Genomic DNA, 21569 nt, shown 5'->3' with positions numbered 1-21569 from the left:
ATGAGCAGGCCCTGGCACAGAGTGCCCAGAGAAGCTGTGGCTGGCCCTGGATCCCTGGAAGTGTCCAAGGCCAGGATGGATAGGGCTTGGAGCAACCTGGGACAGTGGGAGGTGTCCCTGCCCATGGCAGGGGGTTGGAACAGGATGGTTTTTCATCCCTTCCAACCCAAACCATTCTGTGATTCCATGATCCTACTATCAGACAGCCACCTCCCCTTCTTTCCCTTCCCTGGCTGTGGGACTGTTCTGCCACAGCAGCAGGTTGGACTTTTGGGCTGCATTTTCCTTCCCATGTATTTATCAATGCAGGACTCCATGATAAACTTGCCCCAAGGCTGTGCAGATTCCCATGGTTACTGTATTTCTGGAAGTGTTTTTCCTCCCACAGGCCCACAAACACAGAAGGGCTTTGCCAGGCAGCATGGAAATGAAAGCACTAAATTGGACTGAATTTCCAAACGCTGTGTGCTCTCTTTCCAACAGGCAGCAGAGTCCTCTGGGATGAGTCTCTGAGCACACACTTCCCAAGGAAGTTTACTTTGGGCCTCTTTAAATGGCAGCAGCTCATGCATTCCAGTTCTCGCATCTGATTTCTCAGTGGATGGAAAGAGACACCAGGAATCATCAGCCTGTTCTGCCTGATGGCACAAATTCCAGCAAATTCAGCCCCCGGGCAGTCCCACAACCATTTCAGCTGCTGATGAGGAGAGCCTGATGATGTGAGACTAATGTAGGATGATATCTGTGATAAAGGGATCTTCCAACAGACTTCCTGGGGCTCTCCATCCACGGTGCCGGGGGCTCCCCTCTCCTAACCTCCCTCTGCACGTGTTCCCACCTCAGTCTTTGCCATAGGCCAGGAAATTCCCTATTTCTCCAGATAATGGAGATATCTGGCTCATTAGAGTCAGCCTCATTTCTTATCAACTCCCTCCTTTTGCTGGATGAGCTTGGAAGCCTTGGAGGCTCAGGGATGGAGAGCAGGAGGAGAAGGTTACTGGGCAAGGAAGACTCTTGCTCAGGCATGGATCAACCTGAAAAAGCAGCAACTGTGGGTAGAGGAAATTAGGGCAGTCCAGGACATTCCCTCTGCAGCTGAGGTGCTTGAGACCATTTTACATGCTCCAGGCTGTTATGGGAAGTACACTTAAAGGCATCTCAGACTATTCCTGCACCTGGCTAACAGCAAAACAGGTGTTTTCCTACGAGACCTGGACAGTGCTGGAGTTTAGTCTGAGGCATGCAGAGTCATTCAGGCATGCACACTCAGTGTCCCACACTCCCAACACGGTAAACAGGAAAACGTGCCCCACACCATGTCCAAATCCTCTCCGTGATGATGAGCTGTGTTGGTGAGGGTGGGAAGAGCAGGAAGACAAAAAGCCGTATCCCCCAGGGGAGAGGCAGAGAGACTGCGTTTCACACTGATCCTGGCTACACTGACTTCTCCCCTCCCCTTCCCCTTCGCCCAGGAGAAGAATTAGCAGTGAATAAACCCGTCAGTCAGTCATTAAGAGAAGGAGGGCTGTAGTTTGGCAGGGAGGTGTGAGCAGTGCATGCAGAGGTTGGGCCGCCCCGTGGTGGCTGCGGCGCTGGGCGGGTGCCGGTGTGTTTACCTACGTGGCAGGGAACCTGGACTCGGGTTCATTTCAGTTATCCCATGAGACCTGCTCAATAACGGACTGTTGAAGGAAAAAGCAAAATAAAACAAAAAAAAAGAACAAAAACAGAAGAAGAAGCTCATAAATCCCAAATGAATTGGCGCTGGCGCAGCCCCAGCCCCCCGTCCCGCAGCGATGGCCTGGCACAGCCCCTGCTTCTTCTTCTCTCCTTCCCCACCAAGCAACACACATGGGGACCACACAGAAAGTGATCCAAGTTGAAGTGGTGAAGGGAAACCCAACATCAGAGTGGCCCTGCAGGTCTGGGCTGCCCCAAAATGTGCAGAAGTCTCTCTCTGCTCACTGGGTGCAGTGCAGATGCTCCGAGCTGAGGAGCTGCTGCTCACAGAGCTCCAAGCGTTTCCCCACATGGTCACCAAGTCAAAGTATTTTGCCTGCCCTTGCAAGGGCCCAACCACTTCAAACATCAGCAAGAGACACCAGGTGAGAGGCAAAGCAGGTTTGCTCATGCTGAGCTTCCTCCCAACTGCCCTATGTTTAATGCTGACTCCTGATCAGCATTATTTGCCCTTCCTTATCCCTGCGGTCCCACATGATGGAACTGGCTGCCAAGGAGAGCTTGGCACAGCATCACTGGGCTTTGGGATCAACAGCAAGCACAGAAGGACCACAGAAGCACAAGGCCATCTGCACCACGTTAACACACAAAAAAAGTGTGTGTTAAATATGCCCAGGACCCAGACATTGCTGATACACATAAAGACAAAAAATCTTGCAGTGATGAACACTAAAACTAGAATGATGTGCACATTTCCACCTATATTTCAACTGAAAAGAAGGAGCAGATACTAGGATAGTCCTCCTGTGAAAGACCAAAGAACAAGGAGAACGTCAGCCTTTTTTCCAACCAGGGAGCAGCTTCATGCCTCCATCTGAGCAGGGTCTGGAGTGGGGGAGTGAGCCCTGCCTGGCTGCACAGTCAGTCCTTTAGCAGTAAAAAACCATCCAGGCTAGCACTAGTGGCTGGGAAGTTCTTAATTTTGTTCCCCTGCCCATTTCTTCCCATTTGGGATCCCCATCAAAGAGAAATGCTGGGCATTCCTCATTCCCATCCCACTGGGCAGGACATCTGAGCTCACCTTTGACCTGATATTCCTTAGTTGCCGGCTAACACTGGATCTGTCTTTCTTCAAGAAATCAGGGTTGCTTTTTGATTTCATAATATCTGGGAAGAAGCAAAAGAAGTGGGATTAGCCTGGTGCTCACTGCCTTCCTGCAAGGACAGGGCTGGGGCTCTGCCCTCCCAGCCCAGCAAAGTGCCCTGATGAGCCCAACTCTTAGCACTGCCCCAAGGGCAGAGGGGGCTTTTGGGCATGCCCGCACCATGAGGTTTTCCTGATGCAAAATGCCAGAAAGCTTTGAAAGCCCATCAGCTTTGGGTTGGAAGGCCAAGTCCTACACTCAGACCCGTTCCTGCACAAGGGTTTGTACTCCAGGATTCCCGTGTTAGCTCGGGACACCCAGGACTGCTTAGAGCTGCTGGAGGAGGACTGACCATATCCCGATACAGTGGTGTTCACAGGGGATTTCTCTCCCTGAGCTTCTGTGGCTGCTTTCAGCTGCTCTTTCAACCTGCTGATATCACAGTCTGCCTTGGCCTTCACGATGCTCAGCTCCGTGTAGATGTCTTTGTACTTGTCGCTGGCGTATTTCTTATCCTGGCAAGGGAACAAGAACAACCCGATGGAGCCAGACAGACAGCTGGAGCCGAGGGGTTTGTGGATGCACTCGAGAGGAGCTTGGCAAATGCCGACGGAAGAAGAGCCGGCAGCGGGAGAGAGGCTTGGCCAGGGCAACACAACCCCTCGGAGCTGCTTCCAACAGCGACCCGAGACTGCAGGAATGGAGACAGGCTGAGAGCTGAGAGCCAAGGGCCAGCACACAGTGCTGCCCGTGCATGCAGCCCCTCAGCTACAGGGCTGTTAGTGGCTTTTCAATTTAGCCAAGACACAGCATTCAAGCAGAATTCCCAGAAATGGCCTTGGCTTGTCCAGAGCAAACCAGTTCCACCGCTGCGAGGCTGGGCAGATCTCTAACACTGATTGTTTGTGCCATTTAAATCTGATCTGATGTGACATTAAATGGGGAAGTCATGCTGAAAGGGATGTTTTCCCACACTGTCTCCTTTGTGGCTCAAGTCTGAAGTTGATACATGGAGTGCTTTACTGATGACACCAAAATGGGTATTGAATTACATTCAGGGGAAAAATTAAATATGGTTTCAAATCTAGGTGTAAATGGGCTGAAATCTAAGCACAGACACTCAGGAGCAAAGCACAGGAAGAGGATTTTCAGAACCACCCCTGGCATTACCCTCAGTGCTGTCTGCAGCTCGTCTTTGAGGGAGCTGATCTCCTGCTTCAGGTACTGGATTTCAGATTCTTTCACCCGCAGCAGGACCTGTGGGAACAAAAAACATCATCTCTGCATCCGAGCAGACACAGTGTGACACCTGCTGTACACAGCAGCAGTCAAGCCAAGGGCTGGAGACTCAGCCCCATGCCAGCACCACAAAGCCTCTGGTCCACCTGTCCTCTGCCTCTCACAAGAAAACTCCTCCTGGTTCTCTTGGGAACTCGCCCAAGCTTGCAGTGCTGATGTGCTCCCTGCACACCCCAGTTTCTGTCCCTACTGCTCTGCATGGATTGGATCCCAGGGACAAGCAGGGGCTGCAGAAGGAAGAGTGTCTGGCTCAACGTGGTGAGGAGATCAGGACCTCAGAATCTCCCGGCCTGATGCAGCTCATGGTAACAGTGCTGACCAGCCATGAGAGCCGACTGGGGGACAAATGGCTGTGACACCTCTCAGGCTGTGACACGCTCCCGGGGTACACAGCACTTGTGCCCACCCACGTGCCTCTCTGCAGAGCTCACCTCCAGCTCGTAGGCGTCCTTGCCCTGCGTGAGAGGCGACCCAGCAGCCTCTCCCCCGCCCTCCCCGGTCAGCAGGGTCCGCAATCGCGTGATCTCCGCAGCCAGGCGGTTATTCAGCTCCTGGGAAGAGGAGGAGAGCCGTTGTGGGAAGGGGGAGCACGGACACAGCTCAGCACAGAGCCCACGGTCACCAGGGCAGGGAGCCTCACCTGGTTGTGGGCGTTGAGCTCCTGGTTCTCCCGCTGGCACTGGCGGAGGGCCTGCCTCTCAGCCTCCAGCGCCTGCGCCAGGTGGGCGTTCTCCAAACACTTCTGGGAATACTGCTCCGAAAGCACCTCCAGCTCCCGCTGCACCGACTGCAGCTCCTCCCTGCAGAACACACGTGGGGGTAGTGCCCTCTCCACACAAACACACATCCCCAAGCCCATTCTTCCTTCAGCATCCCAGGACAAGCCAACAGGGAGCTAAGCTCCGAGGATGAGGATTGCATATTCCCTTTGGGGAAAAAACTCAAGCCCAGAGCAAGTCAACTCTTCCCTCTCCTGGCAGAGCCAGGCTTGGGCACCAAAAGGGACAGGAGTTTGTTCTCTCAGAAGTTAAGTGACAGAACTTTCTCAGGTTTCCAAAAACTGAGCTGAGATCTATCAAAATCTACCAATGCCAAGTTATTCCCTGTGAGGGTGGTGAGGCCCTGGGAGAGGTTGTCCAGAGAAGCTGTGGCTGCCCCATCCCTGGAAGTGTCCAAGGCCAGGTTGGACAGGGCTTGGGGCAACCTGGGATAGTAGAAGGTGTCCCTGCCCATGGCAAGGGGCTGGAATGAGATGAACTTTAAGGTCCCTTCCAACCCAAACCATTCCAGGATTCTAAGTTTGCTCTGGGCACCTGTGTCCGGGTATATTCGCACACCTCCCCAAGTTACATAGACGTATCAAGGTTGATAAAGCTGACAGGCAGCCCTGCTCAGTTCCCATGGGAAAAGAGCCCTGCCATGGAAAGCTCAGAGCTTCCTTGGCACAACCCCGCTGCTGCAGCTGTGTGAAAAGCAGCACTGGCTGCTCATCTGCTACTTCTGAGGACCATAAAGCAGCTATTTTGGGTAATGCGGGGACGTTGACCTGGAGCCTGAAAGATTACGGGCAACCAGGAGGCTCTGATGGATGCAGCTGGGTTGGCACCAAGGGAAGATGCCCCTGAAATAACCCCAAACTCATCACCAGAATCAAATGGGAGAGAAGGGTCTCCCACACATGCTCTCCATGCCAAATGGCAACAGAGGACAGTGATGGTCTTACAGGTACTGCCTTCGGAGGGCCTCGATGTCGGCGTTGACGCTGCTGATCTGGGAGCGCTGGGACTTCTCCAGCTCCCGCTCCAGCTCCTCCCGGTGCGCGTTCTTCATGGCTTCGATGGCTGTGAGGGGCAGCACAGTGTTAACACCCAGCACCCTCTGCCCACGGGTGGGATTTTGAGTTTTTGTTCATTTCTTAGAAGAACAAAAGCAAAGTCATCCCCACAAATCTCCCACTGCTTCACGGCCCCTTCAGCCTGCGCCCCAGCTGCAAAGGGGCTTCTGCAAATCCTGCTTTTTTAACAGAGTCCAAATGATTGTCCCCTTCACACATTGTTTCCTGGACTGTGGGACTCCTAATGCAGAGCCCCTGAACTCCAGTGTTTTAAGATTCCCTGGTGCACTGAAGAATGAATTCAGTGTGGGATTGGCAATAATTTAACCACAGGAATGACTAATTCCTTTCGGAGTTGGAATGCAAAACAGATCAGACTGTGTAACAGCCAAAGACAGGGGTACCAAGTCTGGAGAAGGACCCGGAGATGGGCCCCAAACCTGGATGACCAGGGTGGACCTCCATCTAAAACATCTTTCCCACAGGCCCGTTCCCATCTCCCTGTGCAGCCCGCCCAGCCCTCATCCCATCCCTGCTTTGTTCATCAATTCAGCCAACACCACCCAAGTCTCCATCACCACCATCCTGCCCCACCATGGGGTCCCTCTGGTACCTGAGATGGTGGCAGCCGTTTCCTCTGCCAGCAGGCGATCCTTCTCCTCCCGCAGCTTCTCCAGCTCCCGCTGGTGCTGCCGCTGCAGGTCCTCGATCTTCTTCTGGTGCGTCTCCTCCATGGCTGCAAAGCCCCTCTCACATGTTGCCTGCAAAGGGAGGAGGGGAAAGGGTTGGCCCAGGAGCACAGGGCTGGTGCCATGGTGGTGGGGAGCCCACCAGGAGCCACACACCAGCAGGCAGCTCAGCTCCCCAGGTCCAGCAGGGATCTTCTGCTTCCCCAGCCATGGAGCACGATGGACGTTGCAATGGTCAGGACTTGTCCTGCAGTTGCTTGACCCCTGACATCTCCAGGGAAAAGGATGCACAGGGGCAGACCCAGTTAGGGAATGCAAATATATGTCAAAAAAAAAGAAAACAAAAAAACCTTCTGTGCCCCTTCTGCTCTTTTCAATGCCTGTTTTTTTCAACCTCAGGGTGGAAGGAAGATGACGTGACAGCAACAGGATCTTAATTCCCAGCTGAGTATTGCTACAAATGCTGCAGGGAAAATTACTTGCTAATTGAATTACTAGGAAAGAACTCAGGCCAGGACACAGGAGGAGCAATTTGGGGAGCTGGGATTCACCAAGGGTGAGGTCCTGAATTCCTGCCTGGTCCTTCTGTTCCCAGCTCAGCTGCCAGCCTAAACATATCAGGATCCTGGATGGACACACGGCTGCAGGACACGGACAGGACCAGCAAAGCCACAGGCAGGCCCAAGCCACAAGGGAAGAAGGGGCACACACTGGGGACAAGATGCTGAGCCCCATCAGGCAGCTTGGGACAAACCTGATGCCAAGCACTGTACAGGGCTTTTCCCCTTAACGACACAAGCTGGCTTTATTCCCTGATTTCAACTGAGCTCCCCTTGATTAACACCAGTGTTTTCCATGGAAAGTGAGAACTGTCACCTCTGGGACCCCATGGGAAATTTTAGGGGGAGCAGATTCACTCCCCCAGTGGCAAAAGTGCTCAGGACAGTCCAACACCACTGACCCTCATTAACACACACCCCTCAGCATCACCTTCTTGGCTAATGCTCTGTTACCTACACCTAATCCTCATTCCCAGTGTTTAGCTTTGGTGGTTTTTTTTTCCCCACCCATTTAATTTTTAATCCCGAGGCATTCTTCACTTTCCCATCCTTGTTTGTTTGTTTGTTTTTTTAGACTCCTAACTCAGTGCCAGAACCTGCCTGGACTTGGCTGTGGCACAGAGCAGCCCTGCAGGATTCTTCGTTACACCCAGAATCATAGAATATGCTGAGTTGGAAGGGATCCACAAGGATCATCAAGTCCAACTCCTGAAACACCTCTAATTTTGGAAGAAAAAGGTGCATACTCTGCCATAGGTCTGGCTGTAGATTCACTATTTAATGTATTGTAAATGCATTGCCATAAACCCACATGTACAAATCAGTATCTCATAGAAGCACAGAATTATTTGGGTTGGAAAGGACCTTAAAATCCATCCAGTTCTACCTCCTACCACGGACAGGGACACCTTCCACTATCCCAGGTTGCTCCAAGCCTTAAACCTGGCCTTGGACACTTCCAGGGATGGGGCAGCCACAGCTTCTCGGGGCCACCTGTGCCAGGGCCTCACCACCCTCACAGGGAAGAACTCCTTCCTAATATTAAATCTAAATCCACCCTCCTTCATCTAATGGCCATTCCCCCTTGTCCTGCCACTTCATGCCTTTGTCAGAAGTCCCTTCCAGCTCTCTTGGAGCCCCCTCTATGCACTGGAAAGGGCTCCAAGGTCTTCCTGGAGCCTTCTCTTCTCCAGGTTGAGGAGTTACTCTTGTGCTACGGATGTTACATTCCCCATCAGGTTCTTAGGAGAAGAATGGAGCACATTCAAGCCTCTAGTTTGGGCAGGTTTCCAATCTCTTGGTTGGCTTCCTGACCACCGCAGCTTAATTCCAATGGGATTCAGCAGAACTACTGCTCTCCCCAGGCTAAAACCAGCTTTTGGCTGGAGCTGAGCCACACCTCACCCCCAGCTCAAATGTGTGCTGGATCTTGTGGCTGGAAGCAAGCTCTCCCACATTTTTGCTGATTCTTAAGAGCAATTGGTCTGTGAAAGCCTCACTGGCACAGCCTCAGCATCGCTGCCCTTTCGGCTTCCTGTTCAACCTGGCAGCCTCCCCTTGTGCTGCCAGAGTCCTCTACAACCCTAAACTCACTTCCGAATCGGGAATGCTCTCCTAGGAAAAGCAAACCACCAAACCCATTTTTTTTTAGGTGCTGGATGATCTCAAACCAGTTTTACAGCCAGTCTGACTGGTGGGGCAATTTGAACGGTGGCATTTCATCACCAGTGGGTTCCTCTGCACCCCACCTGGGTGTTCCGTAACTGTGCACTCTTTGTTGTGTACAGAATTACCGTGTCCAACACCAGCATGGTCCTCGCAGCCTCCTGCAGAGGAGCTCTGCTTTGCTACAGAATTTGGTATGTGTTTGCAGTTACTTTCCCTAGCAACATACATTTTGAGAGCATCAAGTTTCCATTTCATCCTGCATTTTTGAAGGCAGCAGAGACAGACTGGAGATTTGATCAGACTGGGAAAGACAGAGCTGAGGAATGCTTTTAAAGGGAAGTCACAAACAAAATGTACGTGTTAGGTACAAGGAGAAACACTGAGGTCTTCATGTTGAAGGAGAGTGTGATGTTATCGAGCTCCTGTGAAACTCTCCCTCTCCAAGCGAAGACCACCTCCAGAAATCCACCTTCCCAAGCCCTCAGCAATGCATTTAGAATACCCCAGCATGGAGAAAAAGGAAACACCATGCTTTACAGAGGCCTGGCTAATACCCTTGGGCTTGTTTCAGCATGCTGGCTCTTCCAGGGGATATCCCTTGGATTGGCAAGTGAACCCTGGGACTGCATGTGCCCTCCCACACGCTCAGCAGCAGAAGGCAGAAAGTGTTAAACATATCAAGACCTTTAGGTTTTCAAAGTCTTTCTGGTATTTTTCCCTCAAAGTGGAAGCGTTCCCCTCCAGATGTTTGTTCTCCAGCTCATCCCTCATGACGTTCATCTGGGCCTCCAGCTCCTGGATGCGTTCCCTCAGGCCGTGCATGGAGTCCGGGTCGCTGCCGGGGTCCTGCCCGGTGCCACCCGCCTCACCGGCTGCCCAAGTGTCCCCAGCGCCCGGGGCCACGGCAGGGGACGCCTCTGGGTGCTGCCTCTGGTACTCATCGAGGGTCTCTTGCAGGCGCTGCAGGTTCTGGCTGTAGTGGTCCTGCAGTGCCTGCAGCTCCTCGCTGTGGATGACCTGCAGCTCCTTGATCTTGGCCTGGAACTTCTCCTCCAGCGTTTGCATCTGCTCCAGGTGATACTGCTCCATGTTCTGCTTGTCGCGGACAACGGCATCCAGCTGGTTGAGCCCCTCCACCCTCTCGGCCTTGAGGGCATCCTCCGTCCTGTTGAGCTGCTCGATCACATTTCGGATCTCCTCCTCGTACCGCCCCTGCAGCTCGCTCAAGCTCTTGCTGTGCTCGTGCCCTTCCTCCTCCAAGAGCCTCCGCTGGCTGTCCAGCTGGGACACCTTTGCCTTGAGGTCAGCGTTCTCCCTCTCCAGCACGGCGATCACCTCGCTGTACTCGCCCTGCTGCTTCCTGAGCAGCTCCTCGTACTCGTCCCGCAGGAGAGACACTGTCTTCACGCGCTCCTGGCACAGCGCATCCATGCTCTGCAGGGACTCCTTGTAGGACTTCATCTCCCTCTCGTGCTCCAGACGGACTTTGCAAGCGGCGTAACAAACCTGAGCCTGAACAATGGCATCGTGGACTAACAAAGACGAATACCGCTCCAGGTCTCCCATGCACGAATGGTAGGAAAGACTCTGGGACATCTTCAGGAGCTTCTGACAGTCTCTCATGGCCTCCTCGGGAGGCAGAGAGAGTAAGGCAACAGATATCTCCTTCAGAACATTGGATTTGTCCTTTAGCTGCTGGGCAAGATCTTCCTGAATGGAAACAAGAGCTTCACTACCACGGTCTGGGGCACTGCCAGTCTCCTCCACCTTGGCTAATTCCTGGCATGGCGCCATTTGGAGACGGCTCCCATCCCAAGAGATCTGGGTTCTTTCCGAAGCATCTTTTTGTATTTCAAGTGCTTCAGAAATCTGGTGCATAACTCCATCTAACTCAGGAGTCCTGTACGCTTTGATGATCTCCTCCAACATGCATTTGTGCTGCTGGAGAGCTGTTTTGGTATTATGGAGCTCTTCTTCAATTGCTTTTAACCTCTGATGAAATGATTCTCTCATTTTCTCTGCAACAAACCCAAGTTCTGCCTTGATCAATGTAGCATCTGCTACAGCACTGAGAAAACATGGGGAAATGCCCAAAGTTGTTTCTGATTTACCCTCAGCTTCTCCTTCTCTAGTGCTCAAGTGTGCTCTCAGCTCCTCCACCTGGCTCCAAAACTCCCCTTCCAGCAGCAGCTTTTTAGACAGGATGCTGGCCAAATCATTGGCTGTATGAGAAACACTTGCTGGCTCCAACAAAACCACCTCGGCTGTTCCCTGGATCTCTCTCAGAAGCTGGGCTATCTCAGAGCTTGCATTTTTCAAAGACTCTGCTATTTGGTTGATGAGAGAGGCCTCAAATGCCACCCTCTCAGAAAGCCACCTCAGATGGCCAGTGTCAAACACATCTGCTTGCTGCTCCTTGGAGATGTGCTCCTCTTCTAAATCCCCTCCTTCTGGAGCAGGGCTAACCGTGGTGAGGCTTTCACTCTGCTGATACTCTGATGGGACTGGAGCTCCGCTCAAGGCTTGGATTGCGTTAGATAAAGTTGTTTCCATGCTGGACAGAGTAACAAGGAACAAATCACCCTCTTTATCCTTGTCCGATTTGGGCAAGGATCTTAGCTGCTCCCTGCACTTCTCTAAGCAAGTCAGCGCTTGATCGTTTTTCATCTGGAAACCTCCCAGCTCACTGACATGACTTTCTATGAGCTTGAACTTTTCCTGCCTCTCGCTCTCCAGCTGTGAGATCAAAGCATTGACTTGGGACAAGCTGGTCTGAAGCTGTTCCCGCAGCTGGGACTCCGTGCTGGCCCACTGATGGTGGAGGGCGATGAGTGTCTCTTGGTTATGGCCGTGCTGGCTTTCAAGCTTCATCGTCACATCTTTGAGCTTTTCCTCTGTAATATACAGTTTGGTTTCCAGGGAATGGATGATGGAGAGATAAGTCTCAGAATCGCTCGTTCCTGATGAGGGGTAACCCAGAGCTGGCTCTGAGGACATGCTTTCTTCAGACAGAGATCTGTCCTGGCTTGTGTCTGAAGAGGTACTGCTTGTCCAGTTTTTCTCTGATCCATCTGGATGGATGTATTTCTGACACTGGATGCTTGAAAAACGGATCCTTTGCCTCTTGGCCCCCATGATTCCTACATCAGGCTTTGCTAAAGCTTTCTGAACCAACTCTTGGTCCTGGAGCTCTACAACTTTAGATGGGGAGCCAAATTCCTCCACTTGCCTCTGACTGGTCTCAAGAACCTCATCCTCCTCCTCCTTCAGTGCATAAGTCAGAGCTGGGAGGACATCCTGAGTTTGCAGAGCCTGCCCCGGTTGGGATGGATGACTTTCATCCACCTCAAGACTGGGGCCAAGGTCTTCTGCCTCCTCAGCACATGGACCTGTGCCCACACTAGCTAATTTCTTTAAAGCCTCCTCCTTAGCCTTTAGCTTTACTTTAGTCTCCTCTAAACTGCTATCTAAAGCAACCACTTTAACCAAAGCCTCACTGAGATCTTGATCTTTCTTCTCCACAATTCTCAAGTGCATTTCCTTAACGTGTCTCAGCTCTTCTTCTTTCTCTTTCAGCACCTCCTGCACCCCCCGGAACTGATCCGACACCTGCTCGAATGACTGCTCCAGATTGTGGTAGTTGGCCTCTTCCATTTTCAACTTTGCTTGCAGCTTTGCAACTTCGTTGTCCGACTCGGCCACCTGATTCATGAGCTCGTGGAACCGGCACTTGATCTGATCCCTCTCTCTTTCAAGCTCCTTGATGTGCTCGGCAAGTTTTTGGATGCTGGCCTCCTTCATGGCCAGCTGCTCCTCCAGCTGGTGAACGAGCTCACTGCCTTCGAACTTGGCGCTCAGCTTTTCCTTCTGCAGAATCTCCATTTGCTGCTCGCTGTTCTGCAGCTGATTCTCGTACTCATTGGCCCTGTCCTCCACCTCCTTCAGGCTCCGTATCAAAACCTGCTTCTCCCTCTCGCAGCTCTCCAGCAAAGCCTCATAGTTCTTCTGCAGCTTCTCCTCCATGAGGACCCGCGCCTGCTCGCTGGCATTCAGCTGCCCGCTGAGGTCTGCGATCCTGTCCTGGAGCCGCTGCACTTCTTTCTGGTGGTCCCGCTGCAGAGCCTGCTGCATCTCCAGGTCCCGCAGCTCCTGGGTCTTCTCCAGCAGCAGAGCCTCCGCGCTCTTCAGCTTCTGCTCGCTGGCCTTCAGCTGGGAGCTGAGCGCGGCCTCGCCGTGCTGCCACTCCTCCAGCTGCTCTTTGGCTTTCTCCTTCTCGCTCTTCAGGTCGCTCTTGAGCTTGGCCAGGGTCTGCTCCTTGATGGCGAGCTCAGCCGCCGCGTTACTGAGCCTCGCCTGCAGGCTCTGAATCTCGGCCTCGTGGTGCCGGATCACGTCCTTGGCCTCGGCGTAGCTGCGCTTCAGCGACTGAATCTGCTGATTGATCACCTCTTGACGCTGGCATTGGGCTTCCAGCTCGCTTTGGAGGTCTTGGTTGACTTTGTGGAGCCTCTGCCAGGCACCTGATGGCGAGGCGGCCACCTCGGTCTTAAAAAAATTGATTAAATACTAGATTAGTAACACTCTTGGCTCTCCCTTCTGAGTGTCACACCTCTGGCCAGGCAGGCCATGGAAAAGCTCCTCACAGCGACTTGGCTGCTACCCACTGCTCCAATTGGGATGATTTGTTCTTGGCACAATTTGGTTTGTTTAACCAACTTTTTTTTTTTTTTTTTAAATGAGCGACAACTGCTTTCCAGTAACAGAAAACACTGACCACAACATCAAAACAGCTGTACAGTAACAGGCTAAATGGAAAAAAAAATAAACCCAAACTCAAACAGAAACAAAAAAATTATGAAAAAGGAACACCAGCAATAAAACGGAGACAGACAGACAAAAGAAAAATGCCAGGGATGATGATGTGGAAGAGATGGAACAAGGTGGAGGAGAAAGGAACTGCTATTTTTTAGCAAGTTTCTTTGTTTGTTTGTGAAACAAAAAGTGCACAGTTTAGGTAATACAGTCCACCGACCAAAAGCAACAACAGAAAGTGAGGTGGCAGCAAATGACATCACATCCCACCCAAACACGGGGCGACGGGCCAGCCATTGTGGTGGCGATGTCATTTCTGTGCCTGCCAAACAGGACTGAGTGGCTGCTCATCGTTTTAGAGAGATGCTGTTATGCTAAAGCTTAGGGCTAAGGAGGATCTAATTTCTCTACCTGCAAAATAAAATAAACCAACAAAGGACAAAATAAAAAGCCCGACAAATGGAGGGAAGGAAAAGGTGTGATGAAAACGTAAAAATGAAAGAAACCAACCTTTGTGAGATTCAAACCAAAGCAATGGAGCATGCAAAGAGAAAACTCACAGAAAGCGTCATGCAAAAGGCGACAGAAATTATGTATCTTAAAAAAAAAGTACACAGACAGGAAGAGGTGAGAGAAGCACAGCGTTAAGCCTAGGAATTTGGCCTGCCTTGCTGTACTCTGGTTGCTGATTAAGGAAAGCCCACAGATGTGACACTCAGTTATGTTAAGTTAAATTTCATGCTTTACACCAAAAACATGCAAGAATATCCGTCTGGGACAGGTTAGTACGTGCCCCCTCCCACCCACAGTGACCGGAGCAGGGGATGTCTCCAGCCCATTTGCCAAGAGCAGGAGCTCCTGGTGTTTCTCCCAGTAGGGATCAAGGTTAGGGTGCCCCATCCCGAGGAAGCTCAGAGCAAGAGAAGGGTTACACGAGGCCAGAGAGGCTTTGGTGCATGGCACATGCATTGGAGGGGTGGCTCAGCACTGCCTCACGGAACAGGCAGTGCATGGGTGTCCCTGTGGGGCTGGTCATGCTGCCAAGGAAGGGTTGGTGCCTCCCAGGCAGCTCAGGAGGGATGGGTTTGGCAGCAGTCAGGCTTCTCCATCAGCCCTCCTCATAGACAATAAGGAACATCCCCAAAATCAGGCATGATAGGGGGGATGGGCACATGAAATTCAGAGGGGTTGTCCAAAAAAATGCTGTGATGTTTGTCTGCAGTCTGGGGCTGCAGAATTCCACCAGCGGCTTCACTCTCTCCACCCCAGTAGGGTTTGGTGGGGTTACTCCTTCCTACAATACGACTTTAATCCCTCTGGTTCCCCGGAAACACAAGGGAAATCCCCATAACAATTAGATTGGAGCAGACAAAAACCTCCAACCTTTCCAAAAACCCTCTCCAACTTCCAGGTCCAAGTTTGGGTCATTTCTCTCTGCAGCTCAGCCTCTCTGCAGGCTTTCCCTCTTGCCACCCCCTCCTCGTATTGAGGCACTGTGGCCAACTTCAATGTGATGGTGTATTCAGCATCCAGCTTTTATCCCCATTCCCTGATTTTTCCAGGCTCCAGGCAAAGGGAGGTCAGACGCCTCTGCCCCAGGGAAGTGGGACTTAGTTACTTTTTCAGCTCTGCCAAGTGAAAATGGAACTCCTCCAAGCAGGCACTGTCAGCTCGGAGACTCCAGAAATGAATTAATTACTCCTCCTGGGAGATCATGGGCAAGGAAGGCAAGATGTCCCCCTCCCTGGGCTGGCTCCACTGCCTGTGCAACTTCTTCAGGGAAAATTTTCCTGTGAGAAATAAGGATGCAAGATTTGGCATGGACACTGGGTTTTGCTGCCACGGGAGCGCAGCGTGCGGCAACGCGCGGCCACTTTGATCCACAGCCAGTTTGGTCAAGTAGATTTGAGCAGGTCAAAATGCTGCCCCTGCACAGAACAAAACTATGGACCCCTGAGAGCAGCCAGAAGCTGCCCTGCAGGTGTCACAACTTCCCCCGGGCACGGATGTTCCCAGAGGAAGGGCTGGAAAAAACCTGATTTGTTTGTAAGAGGGGAGGAAAGGTTTTCCCAAAGACCATCCTGTTTCTTTTGTCAGATCCTCCAAAACTCATTTCAAGGCTTTGCTGAGGAATCTTGTGACCGCAGAAACCACCCAAGCGACCCAAGATAACAGGTCATCCCAGTGCAAATCCCACCCTGGCTGGAGGGAATGCGAGTGGGAGATACATCTGAGTGTCCTGTGTTTGCCCATGTAACGGGCCAAAACAGTCCCCAGCCAGGAGCAACTGGTGGACTACAGGATGCTTGGAAAGCCTTGTGCGCACCCCGCTGCCTGAGGGGAGAATCTGGGGCACAGAAAGGGGGAAACAGCTGTTGCAAAGGCAAACACAGTATGGGATGGATCAGAGGTGGACTTCACTGAAGTCCCATCTGTCTGGCTCTGTTTTGTTTTCCCTTGGGAATGCTAACAGGTAACACTACCTTCTATTCCATCCCATATCAGAGGTTTCCATAAGCAGGTGACTCTGCTAATGCTACAGAATTAGCCACGTTTGCAAGAAGGTCAAATCTCTCAGAGCTCAGTGATGGTCACCCAGGATGTCCCCATGAACAACGCAGACGGAAGCCCACCAGGGATCCCTCGGGCACAGGGAAGATGGATCTCCATCTCCTCCCTGCTCTCCTACCTGCAACACGTAGCCCTCCCGGGCGCTCTGCTCCCGGCCCAGAGCCACTTTCAGCTGATCCTGCAGGTGCCGGTTCTGCTCCAGGAGCTCCAGGGCCTCCTTCTGCTTCTGCTCCAGCTGGAGGGACATGAATAGAGACAGCGTCCAGGGAGTGGGCAGGGGATCAGCCATAAGGAACAAGTGGCTTGGAGGGGACACAGAGCAGAATTAACGGAGCTTTTGATGGCACCACTGCTCTGCTCTGCTCTGGGACCTGGATTTCATTTTGCCAGGAAAATCCCTCCCCTCTGAAAGAACTTATTTATGCAATAGTGTAATTCGTAAAGCTCACTCCGTCAAAGGATGAATGGCACCAGCTCGACCCTGGCACGGCCCTGGCAAATCCCAGCCCAGTTCAGCTCAGTGATATTCCTGATTACTCCGTAAGAAAAGGTTACCCCCTTCATTCCCACTAATACACCTTAATCCCAACTAACAACAACCTTTGTTATCCCAGGCACGGAACTCTTCCAAGTGAGTTGAGTCTCCCCCATTCTTTTCCAAAAATCTTAAGACTATTTGATGTAGGCTCCACAAAAAGGGAACCTTTGTGGTGTGTGTTACAGCTCATGGCAGTTTATAAATGCAGGCACAAGTCTTTATAGCTGCAGAGGCACAGAGGATTGGGAGCTTGAATTTTTAGTCTGGTAGATACACTTTGATTGTACCCATTTTGTCAGAGACAGGCTGGCTACAACCACCACAAATCAGGCTGTGTTGGCTGGGAGGGGTAAGGAAGTACCAGGCCATAAGAACAGCCCTTTCTGCAGCTGTGGGAAACTTGAAAGCTGCTGGCAGGGCTGAACAGGAATGGATGCATATCTGTGCCCTGCCAGCTCCCCAAGGAACCTACTGCCTCCCTACTAGTTGCTATTATGAAGGAGGAACAGCTATTTTAAAGCCTGTATTACGCTCCCTACAGTCACCCCCGTGGCCCGAAGGCCATTCTGGCAGGCAGCCTGCACCCTACACACCCTTTACCTCCTTCTCCAGCAGCGTGGTCAGGTGCTGCTTCGTCAGCCCCTCTTCCCGGTCCTCGGCGTGGGCGAGGTGCAGCGGCGTGATGGGGATCTGCTTCTCCTCCCGCAGTGGGGTGGTCTCCACCTGGTGCCAGCGCTGCTCGATCTCCACGTGGACGTTCTGCGGTTTGATGTCTGCTGGGACAGGCAGGATTCTGTCCACCTCCATCCTCAGCGCCTCTTCTGACCCTGCCCCGTCCACGGCATCGATCATCTCGAAGCGCTTGCGCCGCTCCTCCCGCCGCCGGGCCCGCTCCCGCTCCAGCTCTCCGGGGTCGGCATCGGCAGCTCCGGTGTCCCTGGGGAAGGCGGCCGAGCCGCTACTGGAGGAGTCTGCAGCGTTCGCACGCTCCTGCACCAGGGCCTGCTGGATGGGGCGAAATTCAGCCCAGTCAAAGGTCTTGGACCGTCCTTCTCGTCGGCGTTCCCGGGCACGGCTCCGCTTCTGCTCCGTGTCCAGCTCGGCTTGTTCCGCATCCGGCTTCTCGCTCGGCTTTGGACCAGTCTCGAAGGAAGAGCCTGTTTTGCTTTTCTCTTCCGGCAGCGAGCTGTGAGGACAGAGAGAGGGTGAAGGAAAGCGTCAATGGGTGCTGGAGACAGCCAGGCGCTCCCATGCATGCCTCCAAGAGCCGAGTGGAAAAGGGCTGCTGGAAGCCCAAGCCAATGCCACGTGGGTGCCCCCTGCCCCTCCATCTCCCCTCGGGTGCAGGAGCTGTTGCTGCCCTTCCCCAGGATGTGCTGGTGTGCAAAGCCTTGGAGCAAGTGGCCCCAGCTGCTCCTGGGACACCCTGGCACCCGGAGAGTGGCTGATCCCAGCCTTGTTCCTCCTTGGCAGCCACACTGGGGCCAGTGACCATGAGCAAGCAGCAACCCATGGCTGAGGCAGCGACCCCAAACTGTGCTGTCAGAGGTTCCAACAGCTCCTCCAGCCCCCCGGCTGTGGGGCTCCATGCATGCCCCCCGGCTGGCATGGCCATAGTCACGTGCTTGTGGGAAAGATGCCACCAGTCCCACCAAAGCCAGGCTGGCCTTGGAGCTGTGAGGTGGAGAAGCACAGAGCAGCTCTGAGAGTCTTGGGAAACAAGTGTAAGGTTCCCCTTCAGCTTGGAAAAGTATTAATGGGTCCGTAACTTCTCCATGCCACTCTCTGCACTGAAGGCACAGACCTCCCCAGGGCACCCAGCCCCGCAGGCAGCATGGGCAGCCCCCCTGGCCACGGGCAGCCCCCTGACATGGGCAGGGGTGAGTGCAGCAAGGAGAGCACATTACTCAGCACATCACAGAAATCACCGAAAATGCCAATTTCTCAAGCAAGGAATGATTTTTAGCGCTGAGTTAGAGGGTGGTGGGTTGAAGGGGGAGACATACTCATCAAGCAGGGGAAGTTAATAGGGGAAGGCAATACCATTTCTAACCTACAGATAATCCATAAAGCAGTATTGGCTTATTAAATACGGACATGCCAGCCCTGTAACATGCAGATCAAAATTAAACCAGAAAACAGCAGTATGCTAAGTCCGTGAAGGAAGCCTGTCCCAGGGGAGTAGTGGGCACTTGCTGAACTCTCTTTGCTACCCAAAGCTCCAAAAGCTGCCTCCCAAGGCACAGTCCTGCTGCTCAGGCTGACTCCTGGCTCTCCCTGCTTCCAATACAATCACAGCATCCCCAGCCTCCAGCAGGGACTCAACAAGCTTTGTGCAAGAGCTGGAAAGCAGCTCACTGGGCCCTTCACTACAGGCTCTGACCCATGGGATCACATGCATGGGGACTGCCGTGATCAGGAACAGCAGCAGCAGCAGCATCACATCTTCTCCCAGCTCAGAAACACAGGCCAGCCCCCAGCCAAGAACCTCATGGATGTGCATATGCCCGAAACAAAGGACGGAGCAGAAGACATGGCTCTGTGTGGGCTAGTATCTTCCGATGCACTGTCATCCAGCAGCAAACCACAGGCTCAGCAGAGCTGGGTTTGCAGCTCTACTGGCAGTTACAGGCTAAAACCAGCTCAGAGATGATTCCTTCTTCAGTGCTGTCACTTGCAGCTAATAAAATAAACCCAGATGGCACAACGATGAAATGTCACTGCTCCTCACCCATGATACTGCATGACTCCAAAGCCAGGCTCTCAATCTGGAGTCAGTTAGTGATTACAGCTGCATTTTAAAGTAAAGCAGGGATGAGACTGAGTCTTAAAATGGAGAAGAGCTTTAGGAAAGAAATGGGGGTCCTGGAGCCCGCCATATGGTGCTGGGACACAGATATTTTGCTGCTCTAAATCCCACGTGGAAGAATCTTGGCATTTCTAGAGGTGACATCTCTCACGAGCTCATTTCTCCTCTGCTGCTTTCCAAAGGGCATGGGATGTGGGTCAGGGAGCAGAGGGATGGCCGCTGGAAATGAAGTGAAGACACTCAGAAGGTTGACCCAAAGTCTCTCATTTCATCTCCTGCAAGTGCCCCACGGCTATTAATACTACTCAACTATTTCACATCTCCTTCACCACAGAGAAATTAATTCATATCACACAGGAAGGGGGTGATCTTTGCCTCCCAATGGTATTTATAGGTTAAAATAAAAAGGCTTTTTTTTAATAGGGGTGGGTGTGGGAGTGGTGCAAGCTGCAAGCTGAGCACGCTGTGGCAAGAAGCGCACAAAGGTTGCAGGGAACTGGGGTGCACTGGGGAACCCAGCCTCACAAGGGCTGTGAGCTCAACATGGATCCAGTTCTGAAGCAGCCACTTTCATTCATGGGGGTATTTTCCATTTGCCCCATCATCATTAGCAGACTGTAATTAGTGCCTCTGCAGATTGCAGGGCACTGCTGAGGGCAGGGAGCAGCGCAGCATCTGCTGCCCATGCCAGGTGCTGACACGTGCAGCGATGTAAACCATCATTAGGGCTAAAGAAACCAAGACAAGGAGTGTTTGGCTGGGTGCAGCCATGGCAGCAGGTTAATGAGACACAGCTAAGGGCTGCAAGAGTTTGTGGGACCATCCTCAGGGGTGGGTGAGCACTGCTGCCCTCCCGGCACACTGAGCACAACACCCCGCCACTGTGCCAACACCTGGCACCCCTCCATGCTGAGCCTTGGGCAGTTTGTCCTTCCAGCAGCCCCCTTCACCCGCTGCTCCCCTGGTGTGGATTGCAATGGCATCCCAAAGCCAGGTGGGATGGGCTGGGATACCCCACGCTGCTGCAAAGGGCTGCCAGGCAGGCACCAGTGAACACAGCCCTGCTGCACACACAGAGCAGGACTCCAGCAACGTGACTAACCCACGGCACCAGCTAGGTGGGAAACCACAGAAGCACACACATCATCCCCTTTTCCCAGCTCAGGATTGGTTCACGCTCTGTTTGTGCAGTGTAACAAGTTACTGCCCAACCGGGACCTGCGCCTGGACCCTCTCAGAGGGAAAGCCAAGTGAAACCACTTTGTGTGGGCTCGGAGCAGGTGCAGACAGTGAGCACAGGGCTATCGTGCTGCAGTAACCTGTGAGCAACCATAAATACATCTGGCTCTTTAAAGGCAGAGAGGTCCCCTCAAATTTCCTTGGTCTTCATCTTCGTATCTAGTCACATCGGAAGATACCAGTGTGGGGAAATCAAGGGTCAAGACCAGGTTGCTTCTTCCCTTCTCTCTGGCTTTTATTTAAAGGAAAAAAAAAAAAAAGGAAACGGGGGAAGAAAAGAAAGAAAAATAAATGGAAACTGCAGGACTTCCCATCCGAGGTGCAGAAAAAGAAGAGCATGCAGTGAATCACAAGATATACAAACCACAGAACGTTAATACAGGAGAGAACACAGTTTTCCAACCTGGGCTTCAGCACGGATAGTTTCAAAGAGAAGTTTTTCCTGGGATTGCATGGAAATCAAACATACACACGAGTGAGGAGAGAGGCGGCTTCCCTGAGAAATCCACCAGAGCTCGGGCAGGGCTGGGAAAACAGTGGCTGAGGGCTAAGCAGGATGGAGAAAGAGAGGCTGGAGCATCTCCAGGTCAACAGCACTGGGTGAGAAGAGCCATTCCATCAACACAGGAACAAACCTGGCAAAAACCTGCTGGCTGCAGCTACAGTAAGGACAGGAGATGGAGTTAGTGGTGCAGCCGTGTCCACACAGCCTGTAAGAGGTGGCT

At 52.6% G+C, this 21569-nt stretch overlaps 1 protein-coding gene across 8 annotated transcripts in view; it reads right to left on the bottom strand.

Moving 5' to 3' along the window:
• Positions 1-21569, bottom strand: part of MPRIP (myosin phosphatase Rho interacting protein) — a 73671-nt gene that overhangs the window by 2469 nt on the left and 49633 nt on the right. For 2 of the 8 annotated variants that reach the window (XR_011004660.1, XM_068207196.1), the window contains exons 14-23: positions 17397-17982; positions 16377-16493; positions 9560-13420; positions 6572-6719; positions 5848-5965; positions 4765-4924; positions 4556-4675; positions 3996-4082; positions 3178-3340; positions 2762-2847 (exon numbers count right to left, since the gene is read on the bottom strand). Coding sequence is in view for 7 of the 8 variants with exons in the window: in XM_068207196.1 (XP_068063297.1) it covers positions 2762-2847; positions 3178-3340; positions 3996-4082; positions 4556-4675; positions 4765-4924; positions 5848-5965; positions 6572-6719; positions 9560-13420; positions 16377-16493; positions 17397-17982 (5446 nt within the window). In the remaining variant the exon portion in view is untranslated. Of the gene's footprint in view, positions 1-1616; positions 1683-2761; positions 2848-3177; positions 3341-3995; positions 4083-4555; positions 4676-4764; positions 4925-5847; positions 5966-6571; positions 6720-9559; positions 13421-16376; positions 16494-17396; positions 17983-21247; positions 21287-21569 lie in introns of all 8 variants that reach the window. The other 6 variants (XM_068207199.1, XM_068207198.1, XM_068207197.1 and 3 more) reach the window with 6 other exon arrangements.

Source organism: Anomalospiza imberbis, chromosome 16 (genome assembly GCF_031753505.1).
Source record: "Anomalospiza imberbis isolate Cuckoo-Finch-1a 21T00152 chromosome 16, ASM3175350v1, whole genome shotgun sequence".
In the NCBI taxonomy this organism is placed as follows: Eukaryota; Metazoa; Chordata; class Aves; order Passeriformes; family Viduidae; genus Anomalospiza; species Anomalospiza imberbis.
Note: the sequence above shows the minus strand (reverse complement) of the source record. Positions and strands in the feature narration are given on the sequence as shown.